This window comes from Ursus arctos, unplaced genomic scaffold, assembly GCF_023065955.2.
Source record: "Ursus arctos isolate Adak ecotype North America unplaced genomic scaffold, UrsArc2.0 scaffold_23, whole genome shotgun sequence".
Taxonomy (NCBI): Eukaryota; Metazoa; Chordata; class Mammalia; order Carnivora; family Ursidae; genus Ursus; species Ursus arctos.
Window position 1 is genome coordinate 38114128 of NW_026622908.1, and position 17259 is coordinate 38131386.

Here is a 17259-nt window from a genome sequence, read left to right on the forward strand (position 1 = left end):
ACGCAGGATGTGTATACACACACACACACACACACACACACCCCACATCTTCTTTATCATCAGTCAATGGACATTTGGGCTCTCTCCATAGTACCCCTTTGAATCTGTATTTGTGTATCCTTTGGGTAAATACCTAGTGCTGCAATTGCTGGATCTTAGGGTAGCTCTATTTTTAACTTTTTGAGGAAATTCCAAACTGTTCTCCAGAGGGGCTGCACCAGTTTGCATTCCCACCAACAGCGTAAGAGGGTTCCCCTTTCTCCACATCCTCGCCAACACCTGTTGTTTCTTGTGTTGTTAATTTGAGCCTTTCTGACAGGTGTGAGGTGCTGTCTCATCACAGTTTTGATTTGCGTTTCCCTGATGCCTGTGATGTTGAGCACCTCTTCCTGTGACTGTTGGCATCTCTATGTCTTCTTCGGAGAAGTATCTGTTCATGGCTTCTGCCCATTTCTTAACTGGATTATTTCTTTTTCAGGTGTTGAGTTTGGTAAGTTCTTTATAGATTTTGGATACTAACCCTTTATCAGATATGTTGTTTGCAAATATCTTCTCCATGCCATAGGCCGCCTTTTAGTTTTGTTGATTGTTTCCTTTGCTGTCAGAAGATTTTTATCTTGATGAAGTCCCAATAGTTCATTTTTGCTTTTGCTTCCATTGCTTCCAGCAACATATCTAATAAGAAGTTGCTGCCGCCAAAGTCAAAGAGGTTTCTGTGTTCTCCCCTAGGATTTTGATGGTTTCCTATCTCACATTTAGGTCGTTCATCCGTTTCGCATTTATTTTTGTGTATGGTGTAAGAAAGTGGTTCAGTTTCATTCTTCTGCATGTCACCGTCTGGTTGTCCCAACATCATGTGTCGAAGAGACTGTCTTTTTTCCATTGGATGTTCTTTCCTGCTTTGTCGAAGATTAGTTGACCATTTAATTGAGGGTCCATTTCTGGGTCTTCTATTCTGTTCCATTGATCTAGGTGTCTGTTTTTGTGCCAGTACCATACTGTTTTATTACAGCTTTGTAATACAGCTTGAAATCCAGAATTGTGATGCCTCTGGCTTTGTTTTACTTTTTCTGAATGGCTTTGGCTATTGGGGGTCTTTTGTGGTTCCATACAAGTTTTAGGATCCACACTGCTATTTCTAACCCTCACTTTACTGGTCTGCAAAATGGGCTGAATAACACCTGCTTCACAGGGCTGTTGTAAGGTCCATGGTTCCCATACAGATGACAGTTCTTTACAAACTGTAAAGCGCTGTGCATATGAGGAGCCAGCACCACCCTTGCTCATTCGGCCATGCCTATCTTGGTGTCTGGGTGCCTTCTGCGTCTGTCACAGCTAGTCTGCCGGTGGGTGCCCTATAAACTCCTGGAGGCAGGGGACCATGACTTCCCACCTTTCCCACCTGCCTGACTCTGGCTCACATGCCTTAGTGTTTAGCTGATTGGTTGGTAAGGAAAAAAAGAGTTTGCTTTCCGAGTGTCACAGAGCCAGCGGCATGGGCCAAATGGCCCCCAGAATGCGACAGAGGGGTGGTCCCGGCTCGAGGGTGCCAAGGTGCTGTCTTGGCTGCTGGGGTGGGTGGAGAGGGGAGACTGTGGGTCTCAGGAGCTATGTCACACTGTCGTGCTCAGGGCTGCCGCCCAGCCCGCCTTAGCAGCAGAGAGCCTATTTTTATAGGTGTTTTCTCTTCTCGGGAGGAGGGCGAGGTCTCGGTTTCAGCGCGTTCTCACCTCCTGCCCCGGAGAGATGTTGCGAATTCCAACCGCTCCCCTCCAGGGCTGCTCCACATCCAGGACGGACCCCAGGGAAGGCTCAGCAACTCGCCACAACCTGCCCTGGGTGTCGGGCAGTTTCCACCCGCCCCCGCGAAGTGACAGCTCTACAGGCAAGGCAGTGAGGTTTTCTCCATGTTACACTTGTTCCGTTGAAATCCTTTGTCCTTTTACTCTAAAATTCTGTCCCTCTTCCCTCTCGGGTGTTACATATCCTTTCTGGATGCCGGTGAGGGCACCAGTGATCTCTTTAAATGAACTTCCCGGAGGAGGCGGAAAGTCGGCAGACACATTCAGTGCTGTTCTGCTGACTCCGAGTGTTTTAGAACCCTTACTCCCAGGAGTGGGGCACAAGCGCTGGCCCGCTCCCTCTGACAAAGGCAGGGTTCAAACCCAAGAGTGAGTGAGGTCCTTAAAGTCAGCACTCCCCCTCCTCCTCCCGGGAGGCAGGAGTCCAGGACGCAGCCCAGTTCTTCCACTGAGGTGCTGTGATACCGTGGGAGACACCCTCACCCTTTCTGAAACTGTTTCCTCATCTGTAAGTACAGCTAATAGCCCTGTCCTGTCTCTCCCTTAGAGCAAGAAGAGGGCTTCAGTATCCGGGGTTCACAGCCCACTCGGCAAGGACCTGTGGGGCAGGGGGTCCTCCTCTGCCCAAACTCCCCGTCTTCCTGCTATCTCACTCCCTCTCCCATCGCCTTGGGCTTTCGGGCCACGACGTCATTGGCAGTGTCCTCAGCAACTCTGTCTGCTTCCCAAACATGCCTGGCAGGGCGGGGGAGGCCAAGGCGTGGGGACGAGGAGACTGAAGCAGAGAAAGAGAACAGCAATTGGCCTGGGGTGAGGGAGGTGACAGTAGAGAAGCAGCGCCTCCGAGGACCCCTGTCTTAGGTCCATGTCCTCCTTGGGGACATCCCTGAGATCCCCAGTCGGGGTCAGATCCCTCCCCCTCGCTCTGCAGACCTCTCCCAGCACTGGCCCTGCTCCCCCTGGCGAGGGGCGGGGAGGGCGCGACGTGGGTCTTAATTCGCTTCTGTATTCTCAGCCCCTACACTTGGTGCTCCTCAGAGATGCTCAGTAGTCGTCTGTCGGACTGAATGGCAAACTTCTCTTGCTCCCCCGTTAGCCTCTAGGCTCCTTGAGGACACGGACTCTTGTGTCCGACCCCTATTTACATCGTTTTTGGGGAGTGTCACAGTCAGGAGCAGCTAGGTTATGCTGCCGTCACAAACAGCTCTGTGACTTAACACGGTGAAGGTTAATCTCCTCCTCGTGTTCATGCGCCCTGGGAGCTCTTCTCCGCATCGTCCTCACTCAGGGACCCAGGCGGACGGAGCAGCCTCCGTCTAGGACATTGCGAGTCACTGGGACAAAGAGAAAAAGATCATTGTGTTGTCTGGGTTCTCTGACAACTAACTACCTCCACCCAGAAGCTGTGTATTTCCTTCCAATCACATTTATTTAGCAAAAACAAGTCACGTGTCCATCGCAAATGTTAAGGCACCCAGAATGTAAGAGCTGGAACAATGGGCAAATAGCAACCCCTGGGGCGGCAACAGGGGGACCCAGGCAGGCTTTGGAGATGGGCTAACCTGGACTTGAACCCTGGCTCCACCAACTAGCAGCCATGTCACCCCAAGCAATCCCTCTGCTGCTCAGAGCCTCGTTTGTCTCATCCATAAAATAAACCTTCAGCAATTATTAAAGCATTCTTGTGAGGATAAGAAATAACATATTTGAAGTGCCTGGAAAAGAGAAAGTCCTCAAAAAAAAAAAAAAGAAAGAAAAGAAAAAGTCTATTATAAGCCCTTGTTAACCTGGTACCTGGCAGCATGAAGCAGGGTGGGGCTCAGTCACTGTGAACTTGTTTAGAAAGTTCCAGAGAAGTTCATGATGAGATGGGATCATACCAACATTGCTTTGAAACTGGAACCCTAAAGGGACCCCCAACACTCCCACAGCACTTGGCCAGCTTCCAGGACTTTCTCATCCATGTTCCCATTTCAACCTCGCCCTAAAACTGAGGCAAGTGCACAGCCATCATCATCCTTGTTTTATGGGAACGTAGACTGGCTCAGTGCCGTTTCACACTCTGCCTGAAACTGCAGCCAACAATCAGTATAAACAATATCTGAGGCTCTAAGGCAAGATTTACTGAGCATTTCCTATGCCGAGCTCCATGCCAGGCAGTGTTCTAAGAACAGGGTCAGCGAACGACAGCCCGAGGATCCGATCCAGCCCGCGTGTTGTCTCTGTAACCGCAGCCGGACAGGCACAGTGGTACGCCCTGGGGGTGTTACCTGTGTCTGCCTCGAGCTGCTATCGAGGGCTCGTAGTTGCCACAGAAGAACCCAATACCTACTACCTGACTCCTCCAGACAAAGTTTGCCGCTCCTGTTCCAAGCTGTTTTCACGTCTAGGAATAATCATTTTGTGTGAGTTTCTAGAAATGAGAGCCCCAACAGAGTGGGCGCTTTATGGGGAAGTCCTAGCATAATCCGTGTGCAGATCCGTCCTCCGCCCTGCACGTTGTCACTCCTCCCAGGCTGTGGGGAGCCATGTTAGGAAGCCCTTCAAAATGACAGATGCTGTCTATCACCCCCTAAACACCATCCCATTTTTACCCTGTGTTCCCGCAGCTGAGTCCTGGGTGTAGAAAACTTGCGTAACAGCCTGTGGGTGCTCTTGGCTCTGTTTCTTTGCAGCAAGTCCAACACTCTATCCTCCGATGTAGGTCAGACACAACACAAATAAATGGCTCGGGGGCTCCCCGGAAGACATGCGTGTTGTGAGCATCGTCTCCCCAGAACAGGGGGGCTCGAGCCCTGGTCGGCTGAGAGGCTCTGCAGACCCACGGAGAATTTGCTGCGTGGTCTGCGAGCTGACTCTCCCCCGAGAAGCAGGTATGACAGCTGTCGGAGCTCAGGGGGACATGCACTGTTAAACAGTTAAAAAATGAACTGCTCGTCGTGACTGGTTTATACACATTACTTTTAAGGAAACTTTTTAGGCAAGTAGCATTAGAACAAATCACACTCTGAAGACTGGCTTTTATCAAGTTCGTGTGTCTTCTCTTGATCTAATTCACGCCAGGCCCTATGAGATTGGTAGCAGTGTCATTATCCCCAGTTCATAAGTAAGGAAACTGAGGCAAGGGGAGGTGGGCGTCTTGTCCCGTATCTCACAGTAGCAAGAGGGGCCAGCATTCAAATGCTGACTTCCATCTCCACAGCCTGCACTGAACCCATTAACTGTCTGATCTGGCAGATTCATTCGTCCTTCTTCTCTGTCCTAGTCAGCTCATCTTCTGCTAACTGGGTGCCTTTCCCCAAGGTGTTTGCTCGCGCCAGCCACACACGGCGCTCCCATAATCCATGCATTTCTCGGCTACGTTAATAGAATTGTTTGAGTGACCAAAGAGAAAGCCTCCACAGCCAGAAATGACCCCAGGGCATTACGACACCAGCTCCTCAGAAGGGCTGAGGGACAGGAGATGGCAGGTGAGTTCCAATAGAGGCCCTTGATCTAGGACATCCCTCACTGCTCCGCGTGAAGCTGCCCCACGACAATCAGGGATTTGGGCGCCGTGCTCCTGGACTGCAGTGAGCAGGGCTACCCAGGCATGTTGTTGAGAAACTAAAAGGCCCTATGCGAATGTGTAAGCAGCCGCGGCATCGTCTGAGCCTTTGTCTCCCAGGCCCTCCGAGCACCATGTCCGCAGCTCCCGCCAGCAATGGGGTGTTTGTCGTCATGCCGCCCAGCAACGCCAGCGGCCTCCGCCCGCCTCCAGCCATCCCGCCCACCTCCATGTGCCAGCCTCCCGGGGTGCTGCAGTTCGAGGAGCCGCCGCTGGGGGCGCAGACGCCGAGGGCCGCCCAGCCGCCCGACCTGCGGCCCATGGAGACATTCCTGACCGGAGAGCCCAAAGCTTTAGGGGTAAGAAGAGCCTCCCCAGACCACCTGAGGCATGCATGTGTGCAGGGGTGCTGGGCGGGGAGGGAGCGCCCCAGCACGGGAGCACTCACGCACACCTTGGAGAGGGGGCAGGCGGTCCCTAAATGCTTAGCGAGGACTTGAGCATCCCGCTGTGTACCAGACACACAGACCCATCCCCCGCGGGGCTGGCAGAGACTAAGATGACCCCAAACAGGGTAGTGAGGTCGAACACGATGGACGTGGGAAGGGCAACGCGAGCAAGGGTGGACAGACAGGTCTCCGTGGGGAGGTGACATTTAGGCTAAAACCTGGATGTGGAAGCCAAGGGTAGATGGGGAGCTGGGGGGAAGGGCTCAACAGATGGAGGAACAGCGAGTGCAAAGGCCTTGAGGTGGGAATGAGTGCGGCTTGTTCAAGGACGAAATGGAAGGTTAACACGGCTGGAATGTGATGAGCAAAAGAAGGAGGGAGGTGAGATGAAGTTGGAGTGGTGGGCAGGGGCCAGCTCCTGCGGGTCCGTGAAAGATGTCGCGTGAGGTCTCTGCCAATCTCAGATGGCTGAGATATGGGTTTCTGGGCGGAAAGAAAATATCAAATAGGCGGGTAGACAGACAGACACATATTCATCCTCATACATACATATATAGTGTCTTCAGTTTGTCCCTTGGCCTGTTTCTCTAAATGGAAGACGTAAACATAGCTTAGGCTGTGGTGATGGTGATGGTGATGATGACGGTGGTGACAACAGCTGTCATCTGTTGGGCACCCCCAAGAGGGGCACGCACGGCGCCATGGAATGTGCACGCACTGGCTCCTTACAGCTCATCACCACCTTGGGAGACAGGGACCACAGTTCCCACTGGACAGATTAGGGAACAGGTGGCATCCTGCACCCCAGGATGGCCTGACTGTGCAGTTCCACTTTCAATCCCACTGCTCTGCAGCATCCAGGAGCTCTGGCTTGAACTCGCTGGAATTCAAGATTCCACACTAAAGGCAGCACCATGTCCCTGGTGCATGAAGGGACTAGAGACAGCAAACAGAGATGGGGTCATCGGTCCCCATCAGAGCAGACCACGGAACCCATGATCTCCAAAGGGTTTGACAAGACACGTATAAACTGCTGGAAAACACAGAAAGTGGGAACTATAAACAGGTGTTTGGGGGTGTCACCCAGTAAAGGAACAGCATCTCTAGAGTTGGCTGGCCTGCCACTCCATCGCTGGGAGACCATGGGCAAGTTACTGAACATCTCTGAGTCTGGGTTTCCTTGTCTCCAAATCAGAATGATAATACCTACTTCATCATGTTAGGATTAAAGGAGGTACACGTTGCTCGGTGTAGACAGGCGTGCAGGCGGAGGCAGCCGTGAGCCGAGCTCGCTGCGGTGGAGGTGTTCAGGAGCAGGAGACAAGCCTGCAGAGGGGAGCGGTGCTGGCGTCTGGGACGCCACGCCACATGAGCAAGCCGGAAAGATGAAAGACGAGCAGGTCAAGAGAGAATGGGAGAGAAGATTCAGGGTGGTCATGGCCATAAATATCGGCACTTGTGCTGGAAAGACATGCATCTTCCATGTGACCCCAAGAAAACCATTCCAGCCGTTTACCGTCACAACTGCCCAGAGATGGGCCACGATGGCTTGAGTGGTGGTGAGCACCTCCCCGCCTAGGGGGCCTGCTAAGAAGTCAGGAGCTGGAAAGGGCTCTTGGGGTAGGCAGAGGATGAATGTGGGGGCCTTCAATGTGCCACTCAGTTCTAGAATTCAACCATTACCAAAAACACATGAAAAACACGTGGCAGAACTTACCAGAAGCACACATGTCTCCTTCCTTGGGAAAACCCTCCTACTTCTAGAATGGATCGGTGGGGTGCTGGTAAACCACGTCTAAAAGGAAATGCAGCCCAGATGTCAGCTCGGTAGGAGACAGCTCCAGCGCACGGCTGGCTGGCATGCATCAGCGATAGACAGACGCTCAAGTAAGCAACCTGCTCAACGGGACATTCGCTGCAGGCTGCAGGGAGCTGGGGGGGGGGGGGGGGGGGCGGGGAGGTGAGGCATTCAGTGCAGGGACTGCTGTGTCACTGAAACGAGAGCTAAGAAAACCTGGTAGCAACTCAGAGCGAGGCTTGGGATCCTTGAGTCAGAGCACAAAGTACATGCAGACTCTTAGAGACGTGGAAATAGGCGGGGGGGTGGGGGTGTCTCGCGGATGTGGGAGCCGCTTTCCTTCTTAAAACAGTCTTTCAGGGTTGCTGTGAGGATGTCTCCTCAAAAGAGCAGAATCGAGTTTATTTCCGAGGGGCGGGGAGTTTCCCCCGCGGCCGGCAGGGGGCGGTGTGGCGCCGGCCCGCCAGCCTGGCTGAGCGGTGCCGCGCTCCCGCAGACCGTCCAGATCCTCATCGGCCTCATCCACCTGGGTTTCGGCAGCGTGCTGCTCATGGTCCGCCGCGGCCACGTGGGGATGCTCTTCATCGAAGGCGGCGTCCCCTTCTGGGGAGGAGCCTGCGTGAGTGCCGGGGCCATCTAAGGCTCACCTCTCCCCTCTGCGCCGGCCCCCCTACATTCTTTTGGGCACAGACACCCCCCCCCCCCCACTGCCCAGGCAGGGACCTGAGTCTAAATCTAACTCCTAACTGCAAACCCTAATCATAAACCTAAGCCAGGCACCACTCCTGCCTGGGAAAGTCTCCCAGCAAAGAGCCTGGCACAGAGAAGTCTCCAAAAAGGATGGGATGCTGGGGAGGAGGGCAGGGGACACTAACCACCTGTATTACCTGGATACTAAACTCACCCCTCATCCAAACCCCAGCCTGCAGAAACCCCTCAACTCCCACTCGTGGGTCCCAGCCCCACAAGAGCTCTGTCCTCTGGGAGTCTGACCAGCTCTGAAGCCCCCCAGTCCATTCCTCTGCCCATACCCTGGCCAGCCTGGCCAGCCCTCCCCCCCCCACCGCCGACCCCTGCAGCAGAATCAGGGAGCACATGGTTAGTGGTAAATCTCCTACATCGAGAGAGAGCGCTTCGGGCGTTCACACAGCCCCGTCTGCACCTGCGTCTCCCAGCTGCCCCAGGAGAGCACAGGTTTGGGAGTGAGGCCAGTGGTGTTTGAATCCCAGCTTCACTGCCACTGCGTGTCACCATGGAGTCCCTTGGGAAAGTTAGGCAGTGTCCAGCCTCGGCTTCCTCATCTAAAAGGCATTGTCCTGGCCCTACCTACTCCAGAGTTTGAGGAAATCAAAAGCTAATGCATGTGGGCGCTAGTTACCAACCCTTGATTCTGCAGCAAAAGGTGACGATCACTTTCCCTCTCTAGGGGAACTGTTACGCGTGACATATGAATGGTGTCACTGAGAACATGCACCTTGCCGGCTATGGCCCTAGTTCCCTGGACAGGCCCCTTGTAAGCAGGGGACACCCTTACAGAGAGACCCCAGAAGGCAGGAGAGGTGACAGCCAAAAGGCTGCTGCCCTCTCCCTGGTCTCGACAGAGGCCAGGCATGGCATGGCGTGGCCTGCCCAGTGTCCCTGCCAAAGCCTCACCAGGGTCCCCTCTTCCTCACACAGTTTGTCATCTCTGGGTCACTCTCAGTGGCAGCTGAGAAGAGCCACACCAGCTGCCTGGTAAGTCTGAATGAGGGGCCCGGGGCCACAACTGATTCCCCTCTACTCTACCCCTCCTGTATTCACTCATTCAACAAACTTTCCTGGGGGCCTGCTGAATGACAGGTGCCAAAGGACACCCAGACAGCCCTGACATGGGACAGGAGGAACCAAAACGCACTTTGCAATACAGGGCAGAAAGGGAGGGTCCACAGACCGAGCACTCATGGTCATTCAGAGAAAGGAAAGATCAAAAATTTCTCTTGGGAGAGAAGATGGCTAAGCTGGGCCTGGGTGGGTGGGTAGGATTTATAAATACAGAGGGACAAGCACGAGAAGGCAAGTAGGGGTCAAGGGCAGGGTTGCTGCGGAAACCACGTGCAGCTCCATGTGACCAGGGCAGGGGTCTGGGGAGGCAAGTGGAGAAATGCATGGGGTCCGTGTGGTGGAGGCTCGGACCCCTCTGTGGGCAATGGGAGGCCATGGGGGCTTTGAATGGGAGCGCATTCAGCACGCTCCAGGCTCAGAGAACACAGATGTGACGGTCAAGTTCCTGCCCTCCTGGAGCTTGCACTCTGGGGTCTGGTAAGACGCCCAGAACCAACTAACAAACTAGTTACGGAGCGTGAAACGTGCCCCAAGGGAAGCATGCAGGGTAATGTGAGAGTCCTTCAGCTCAGCAAGATCAGTTTGAGTTCCCGGGACGGGTGCCACCAAGCTCGCTGTTCAGAGGGGACAGTCACAGAAGAGCCTGGGGACCAGCATCCCAGGCAGGAAGACAACATAGGGAAGAGCCTGGGCATGGAGACAGAAGGAGGCAGACAGGGAGGACACAGCTGAGAGGGAGAAGGGAGGAAGAGGAGTCAGGGCCTAGAGGGGACTTCAGAATTTCTTTTAAGGGATATTTAAGGGAGACCACTGAGAACAGAAGCAGAGTTTCCTTGTCCTACTTGCATTCTTGGGAGCTGTCCGGTGCTGGGCACCGGGTGGAGAATGGATCATAACTGGGCAGGACTGGACTCGGGACCCCCAGGCTGTGAAGTCCAGGAGTGCAGGGACCCGACTTGTCCCCATGCTCACAGCACCTGGGACAATGCCTGGCTGCAGCAGCGACTCAATACCACTTTGCTGGCTCTGGTCTCCATGACTTCCTCGATGTCATTTTAAAGAAAGAAAGGAAAGGAAAGAGGAAAGAAAGAAAAAAAAAAGAAAAGAAAGAAAAGAAAAGAAAAGAAGAGAAAAGAAAAGAAAAGAAAAGAAAAGAAAAGAAAAGAAAAGAAAAGAAAAGAGGTGTCAGGGATCTTTGAACTTGAGCGGGCTCTGCAGTCCCAGCCCCAACGAGTGGTCCCCTGGCCACAGGTTCCTGCTACTGGATCAAAAGTGCACTAGGTTCTGGCTGCGAAGGGAGAGTGAGCCCTGAGTGGTCGCCTGGACCACCCAGAGATCCCCTTGCCCTGAGGCCCTAGGCCTCCCCGTGAGGGTCTGTCCCGCCTTGGCCTCAGGGCCCCCTGCACCTGCCTCCGGTCTGTCCCCTGCCCCGGGCCCCTCAGGGTCTGCGGCACCTTGTTCTGCCCACCCCCACCTGACACCTCATGGAAATGACCCTGTCCCCTCTCCCAGCTGGGCCTCAGTGTCCACAACAGAGCCCCCCCCCCCATTCCTGCCCAGAGCAGCTGCACCTGCAGGGCACTCGACCAGGGGGTGTGCGAGGTAAGCAAGGGCCAGGAGCCTGGGGCAAACCGCGTCCCTCCGGAGAGGCCACGGAGATCTGCCCTCTCTCAGCAGCTTCCCAGATGACAGAGGCAAGGGCCACTGCAGGGCCGCCCCCTCCCCCCCAGACACCAGGGGAGAAGGGAGAAGGGTCAGGAAGCACACCACACACACCGCAGTGGGCCCTGAACCCTGGCCACGGGTCGCCATGGCAGGGAGGGCTGCTGCCTCCTTCCTCTCTCCTGTCTCCTCCTGGCCTCTTCCGTCTGCTCCTTTCCCTCCTGCCTGTCTCCCTCCTGCAGGTAAGGACCAGCCTGGGGACAAACATTCTCAGTGCCATAGCGGCCTTCGCGGGGACAGCCATTCTGCTCATGGATTTTGGTGTCACTAACTGGGTGTGTTGTCAGACGCCCCCAGGAGTGGGAACACCCAGAGCATGTTAGAGCCACATCCAGGAGGTGGGGGGAGGCGGGGGCGTGCAGCGCGGGGAGCCGCGGGGCCTGGGTGTGGGCGGGGCTTGTCAGTCCTGATAGACCCGGTGCGGATATGGACCCCCTGACCTACCCCAAGAACGGGCCCGGGGGACCGGAGCGGCAGCCCAGAAGAGGGAAGGGCACGGGCGGGCAACAGGTGGCTGAGTGACCTCGGGCAAGTTACTGCCCCTCTGGGGCTCTTCCCTCCCGCGCGCTAGAGCGCTGGGCTTGCCTTGACTCTGGGTGTGTCCCCAGGATGTGGGCAGGGGCTATCTGGCCGTGCTTACCATCTTCACCATCCTCGAGTTCTTCATCGCGGTCATTGCCACCCACTTTGGGTGCCAAGCCACCCGCGCTCAAGCCAGCACGGTGAGTACCGCCCGCCCCCTCCCCACGTCCGCCCCAACCAGGACCCCTGAGAAAGGCTGTTGGCTGGAGGGCTCTTCTTCCAGCCTCTTGCTTCTTCCCTAGGGCCAGCAGTTGGGAGGGACTGCGCTGCGACGCGCTCCCCACACTCATACATCGGGAGACCTCCTGAGGTCTTTGGGGAAGATGGAACTATTCTCCTCGCGGCCACAGGGGGGCGCCAGCACCAAGAGGGCAGCCGCTCTGAGAGCCTGGATGCAGAGCCTCGGGAGGCCGGGAGGCGGGGGCGCAAGGGACCAGGCGCAGTGCTGTACACAGAGGAGCGGGACCCTCCAGGAGTTCGCAGGCCTTGAAGCAGACAGGGGCAGCACAAAGGGCAGCGCAACTCAGGGGGGAATTAGCTTAGTTTCCCCAAATCTGGAGAACGGTGAAGACAGAAAGGCGGAGGAGGGCATTGGGGAATAAAGGCGGCCTCAGGCAGGAAATGCAGGCCATAAGGTATGGGTGCTGCGCGGGAGGTGACTTTCTGCAAACTGGAGGTGAGGCCACTGAAAGGCTTTGTGCGGAGCCCTGCGTGCTCACAGGGAGCGAAACCAATCCAGAGGGGTCGCCTTAAGGGCTGAGGCAGCCCAGCGAGAAAGAACTGCAGACCTTTAGCTCCTAGAGAAATGCGACTTCTCTCCGTTTTGTTCACTGCTGTACTCGCAACGCCTGGGTCATAGTTGGCCCCCCGTAAATATTTTTGAAATATTAGTCGAACCGGTGAGTCGGCCAATTCACTTACGGGATTCATTACTAGGGCGCTGTTCTCAGAATGCCCACAGGGGGGCACTGTTGCAACACCGCCCGGAGGCGCCGGCGCCCTCCACGATGGTCCGGGATTCTCTTCTCTTTGCAGCCTGTGATTTTCCTGCCCAGCGCCTTCAGCACTGACTTCAACATCCCCAGCCCCGCAGCCTCTCCGCCCCCCGCCTATGACAATGTGGCATATATGCCCAAGGAGTCATCCGAGTAGAGGTCACTCCGCGGGTTGGAAGCCAGCCTTTCCCGTGTGGGCCCAGCCTCTCCCTGCCCCCACCGCGTTAATCTGGGGGCAGCCCCTCCCCCCACCCCAGCCTCGCACATTGTGGCACCCAAGTGAAGTTTCCCGGGGACGTCTGTCCCACACATCTCCCTCGGTGGCTTCTTCCCTAAGAGAACTAGTTGATGTCAAGGGTGTGTGTCCCTCAGCTTCCTGGGCCCTGTCGCCCTTCTGGGAATGTCCCCACGTGCTGTTCTGCATTTCTCTCTGCTCATTCGGGGGCAGCTGTGGCCTCATTGGCTTATAGGTTCAATGGCTGCCCTCAGGCCTTGGGAAGATCATTAAGCTCAGGAGCCCAGAATCCTCCAGAAAAAGGGTACTGAGTCCAAGTGCTGAGGCCACACGGCCTGCCATGGCCTGACCTCGGGTCTCCAGGTCCCAGGACCAGCTCTGTGCTTTGTCATCTGCTGCCATGCCATGGGCCTCAGTTTCCCTGGAAACTGAAGCATTAACTAGATGGCATTTAAGACCTTCCAGCTCCCCAGGGCTCCCCGAAGTCCTGTTCTAAGTCAGGTGATATCCCCCCATGCCCTGGAAAAGCTCGTTTTCCTTATCTATAAAATAGAGTCAGTATTGGCTCCAGCGCTGCCCATCTCCCAGGATTCGGGAGGTTTCAAGGACGGCTGAAGCCAGTCCGGGGCACCCCAGTCAGCATCCACAGAGGCACAGCCGTGGCGGCCCCTCCCCCCAGCCTGGGGAGCAGAGCTGCCCCTGCAGGTCACCATCAGCCGGGCTGGGTCTGGGGCAAAGGGGACACTTCTACCTGATGTCAGAGGTCCTGGTGGATGGTCGTCTCCTCCACTCCACAGAGGGAAATAAACAGTGTGGCCTACAGTTTGAGCTGGTCTCGTTGCAATGACTCTTTCTTTTTAACCTCAGGGGTTTTGAAGGCTTGCCCAGTATGGATCAGAAGACCTGGGCCCCACTGTCACCAAAAGGGGGCTTCTCTGGGAGCTGGGGTCTGTGTGGTGTGATCTGGCACTTGGTCGGTCCCCACCTGAGCCCAAACAAGCAGGCATCCATAACCCCATTCTACAACTGAGGACACGGGAGCTTGAAGAGGTCAAATCAAGTACCCAAGGCCACTGAGCTAGTAACAGGCCATGCTGGGATTTGAACTCAGCTCCAGCTAACGTCAGAGTCCGTGTCTCACCACACGGCTCCCCAGGTCCAAAACCAAACACTTTCCACCAACCCGTTCCCCTCCTTCCTCCTGCTTCTTCATCCCAAAGACTGGGATGGGGCTGCATTTCTCAGCACCCCCACTTCTTCATCTAACAAACTCCTGCTCCTCCTTCAAAACCCTATTTTGATGTTGTCCTTTCTGTGAGGTCTTCCCAAGGGTAGGTGGTTGGCTGGCGCCATTCAGCCACCTGCCCCCTTTAAGGAAGGCCTGGTTCCCAGGTGGTGCAGGCACGGAGCTGGAGTGGGGTCACAAGCCAGCCTCAGCTCTCGGCAGCAATAGACGAGATTGGAGGACTTGGAGCTGACAGTTCTGTCCCATTAAATTTTGTGAGTGTGAAAATGCAGTGTGTTCCACTCCCTCCCAGCTTCCAAGGTCTGTCTTGACCCCAGAAAGCCCTTCCACCAGGGCTTACTTTTCTCCTCGTGATGGAGGCCGCTTCCTCCCCTCCAGCTCACTCTGCCAAAATCTTTCTCTCCAGGGCTGCTGCCCTTGACCTCATCGTCACCAAGATCAATGGGCTTTTAAAAAGCTTTGTATGAATCCTAACAGCTCCATCTGTCCCTCGAGTTCACCTACCCTGGCCTCGTCCGTGCGCTCCACGCTCTGTAGCAGGTGCTGATGGAGCGTCCGCTGGCTGTCTAGGCTCTGCGGACACTGGGCATGAGCCAAAGTCCCTGCTCTCCTGGAGCTCACGGCGGTCATCTGTCACCACCCTGACAGCTCCCGAATCTGCCCCCACCTGGACCTCTCCTGCTTCAGCATCTGTTCTCATGTCCCACTGAAAAGAAATTCAGAGCCTGTGTTCCAACTCAAACCATTTTCCCTCCCTACATCCGTCAGTGCCCAAAACAGAATCCGAGGGCCAATCCTGGTCCCCCACCCTCGACCTCCCAAGTAATCAGCCCCACTGGTTCTCCTCGCTCTTCTCAACTCGATCCACTCTCTCCAACCTCCTCCCAGCACCTTTGAACCACTGTCACTTCTCCCCTGTGTCGTGACATCAGCCTGCTGACCTAGCCTGTGTCCCCAGCTGTCAGCTGGCCCTGCCCAGCTCTAGGCTAGATAACAGCCAGAAGGAATTATCTCAGGCACAAAAGCCCTAGCGCTACTGCTCCAACACGGCCCCTCCCGGCTCTCCTTTGCCCTGGGGCTAAAGTCCACAGGTTCCGCAAGGTTTACAAAGCCCCAGAGACAGCGCCCGCTGACCTCTCTTGTCTCTTCCCAGCCTCCTCCTGCGCTTGACCTGCAGCCATGCTGAACCTGGGAAATCCTTCTCCCTGGAGCGCAGTCCCCTCCCTGGCCCCCCTTCTCCTGTCTGTCCCACTGAACTCCCAGCCGCCTTCAGACCTCAGTGTAGATGTCACTTCCTCCAGGAAGCCTTCCCTATCCTCATCCTTCTCCCCACTGTCTAGGTGAGGTGGCCTCTGCTGGGCTGTTCCCACACCCCCCTATCCAGGGTCATGTCACTTCTCCACCACACAGTTGCCTGCCTCCCTGACCATCTTCCCCGCTGGACTCTCTCCATTTCCTGTTATGACTACAAATTTCGTGTTTTCAACAACGCGTTTATCAGCTTACAGTTCTGGAGGTCGAAAGTCCTAAAATCAAGGTATTGGCAGGGCGGCGTTCCTGTTGGAAGCTCTAGGGGAGAAGCTGTTTCCTTGCTTTTCCAGCCTGCAGGGACCTCAGCATCCGTTGCCGTGTGACCCTGTCCTCCCTCCTCCAAGCCAGCAGCCCTGCCCCTTCCGGTCACTCTCACTGACTCTGCTTCCCCTGCCTCCCTGGGCGCGGAGGGGACCCTGTGATTACAGGGGGGCCACTGAGTAGGCCAGGATAATCTCCCCGTCTCGGGATCCTTCACTGAATCACGCCTGCCAGTCCTTTGACTATGGAAGGTAACAAGTCGCAGTTTCCAGGACTAGGACGGTACCCATCACTGGGGACCATTATTCTGCCTGTCACAGTGTCCGAGCTCCTCAATGGCAGAGCAGTCTCTCCCCCACTCCTGGACCTCCCCACATAGCAGCATGCCTGGCCTGTCCTAAGTGCTCAGGAAAGCTTCTGTGAACGAGGGAGCCCGTTAACGAACGAGGGTGCAGGGTGGTGCGTGCGTGAGTGCGTGTGTGTGTGCGTGTGTGTTATATGTTGTATGCGACTGAGTGGCGAAGCAGAAGCCTCTAACCCAGTGAAAAGCCACAGCTTCTAGAAAAATGGTCATCCCACCATTAAAGAGCTAAAGGTGTGCATGATGAATAGGGCAAAGCACCTGCTGACAAGTGCACACCCCACGGGAGGTCACCGGGCACGAGCCAGCCTGGAGACTGCAGTGGGGGGCGGGGGGCTACCAGTAGAAGGGGGCCTTCCAGAGCGGCTGAGGGCCTGGCCGCACCATTCACAGAAGGGCTGCCCAGCCCGGCAGGCCTGAGAGAAGGTGAGTGACCTTGCAGTGAGCGTGACAGCTGAGTGAGTGTAGGGCAGTTGCTGTGCACGTGGCTGTGTGTGTGACCTGGGACAGGCATGACTGCTGGGCATGAGGGACCCCCGTGAGTGCACGGTGACAATAATACTTACACACAGCAGCTGACACAGGCCAGGCACTGCTGTAAGCATTTTAATATTCTAACTCATGGAACCCTCTAGCAACTCCCCGCAGATGTATTGTTAGCCCCACTTTGCAGAGGGGAAAACTGAGGCTGAGAGGTCCAATAATGCACCCCAAGTCTCACAGCCACAAAGCGGTAGAATCGAGGTGTGCACTCACACAGCCCGGAGCCAGCATCGGCCCCGAAGTGCACGGCTGTGCTCAGCAAGTGATGGTGTGGGCAGGGTGGTCATCGGGAGCGGCCGCCGGGCTCGGCCGCGTCTCAGCCCGCCCTCGGCATAGCCAGATGGGCAAGGAGCCCCAGGCGGGAGCCACCAGAGCCACCTCCTCAGGATCCGAACACCCCAAGAGTGCAGCGCCGTGCTGGGGCAGAGCGGGGGCAGGGTACCCAGGTTGCATCTGATCGGCTGACACAATTTGTGGGCCTGGATCCTGAGTCCCACACATCAACCGTAACAAGGTGCTCCTGAGACCATCGGAGAAACCTGATCACTGACCAGGTATCTGAAGCCTCGCAGGTGGCAGCCGCGGG

General features: G+C 55.8%; 1 protein-coding gene across 1 annotated transcript; it reads left to right on the forward strand.

The window, feature by feature from the left end:
* The first annotated feature begins 5168 nt into the window (after nucleotides 1–5168).
* On the forward strand, nucleotides 5169–12873 carry MS4A15 (membrane spanning 4-domains A15). The gene is made up of 6 exons (XM_026487686.3): nucleotides 5169–5708; nucleotides 8093–8215; nucleotides 9274–9330; nucleotides 11322–11414; nucleotides 11748–11861; nucleotides 12757–12873. Exons 1-6 carry the CDS (start codon nucleotides 5421–5423, stop codon nucleotides 12871–12873), a joined length of 792 nt encoding a protein of 263 aa, XP_026343471.1. The 5' UTR covers nucleotides 5169–5420.
* The last annotated feature ends 4386 nt before the right edge of the window (nucleotides 12874–17259 follow it).

Excerpts from the sequence above, each read along its gene's own strand:
- MS4A15 (XM_026487686.3), top strand. The coding sequence starts at position 5,421 with ATGCGAATGTGTAAGCAGCCGCGGCATCGTCTGAGCCTTTGTCTCCCA. Across the intron at positions 8,216-9,273 it reads CCTTCTGGGGAGGAGCCTGC|TTTGTCATCTCTGGGTCACT; the intron begins GTGAGTGCCGGG and ends TTCCTCACACAG. Across the intron at positions 11,415-11,747 it reads ATTTTGGTGTCACTAACTGG|GATGTGGGCAGGGGCTATCT; the intron begins GTGTGTTGTCAG and ends GTGTGTCCCCAG.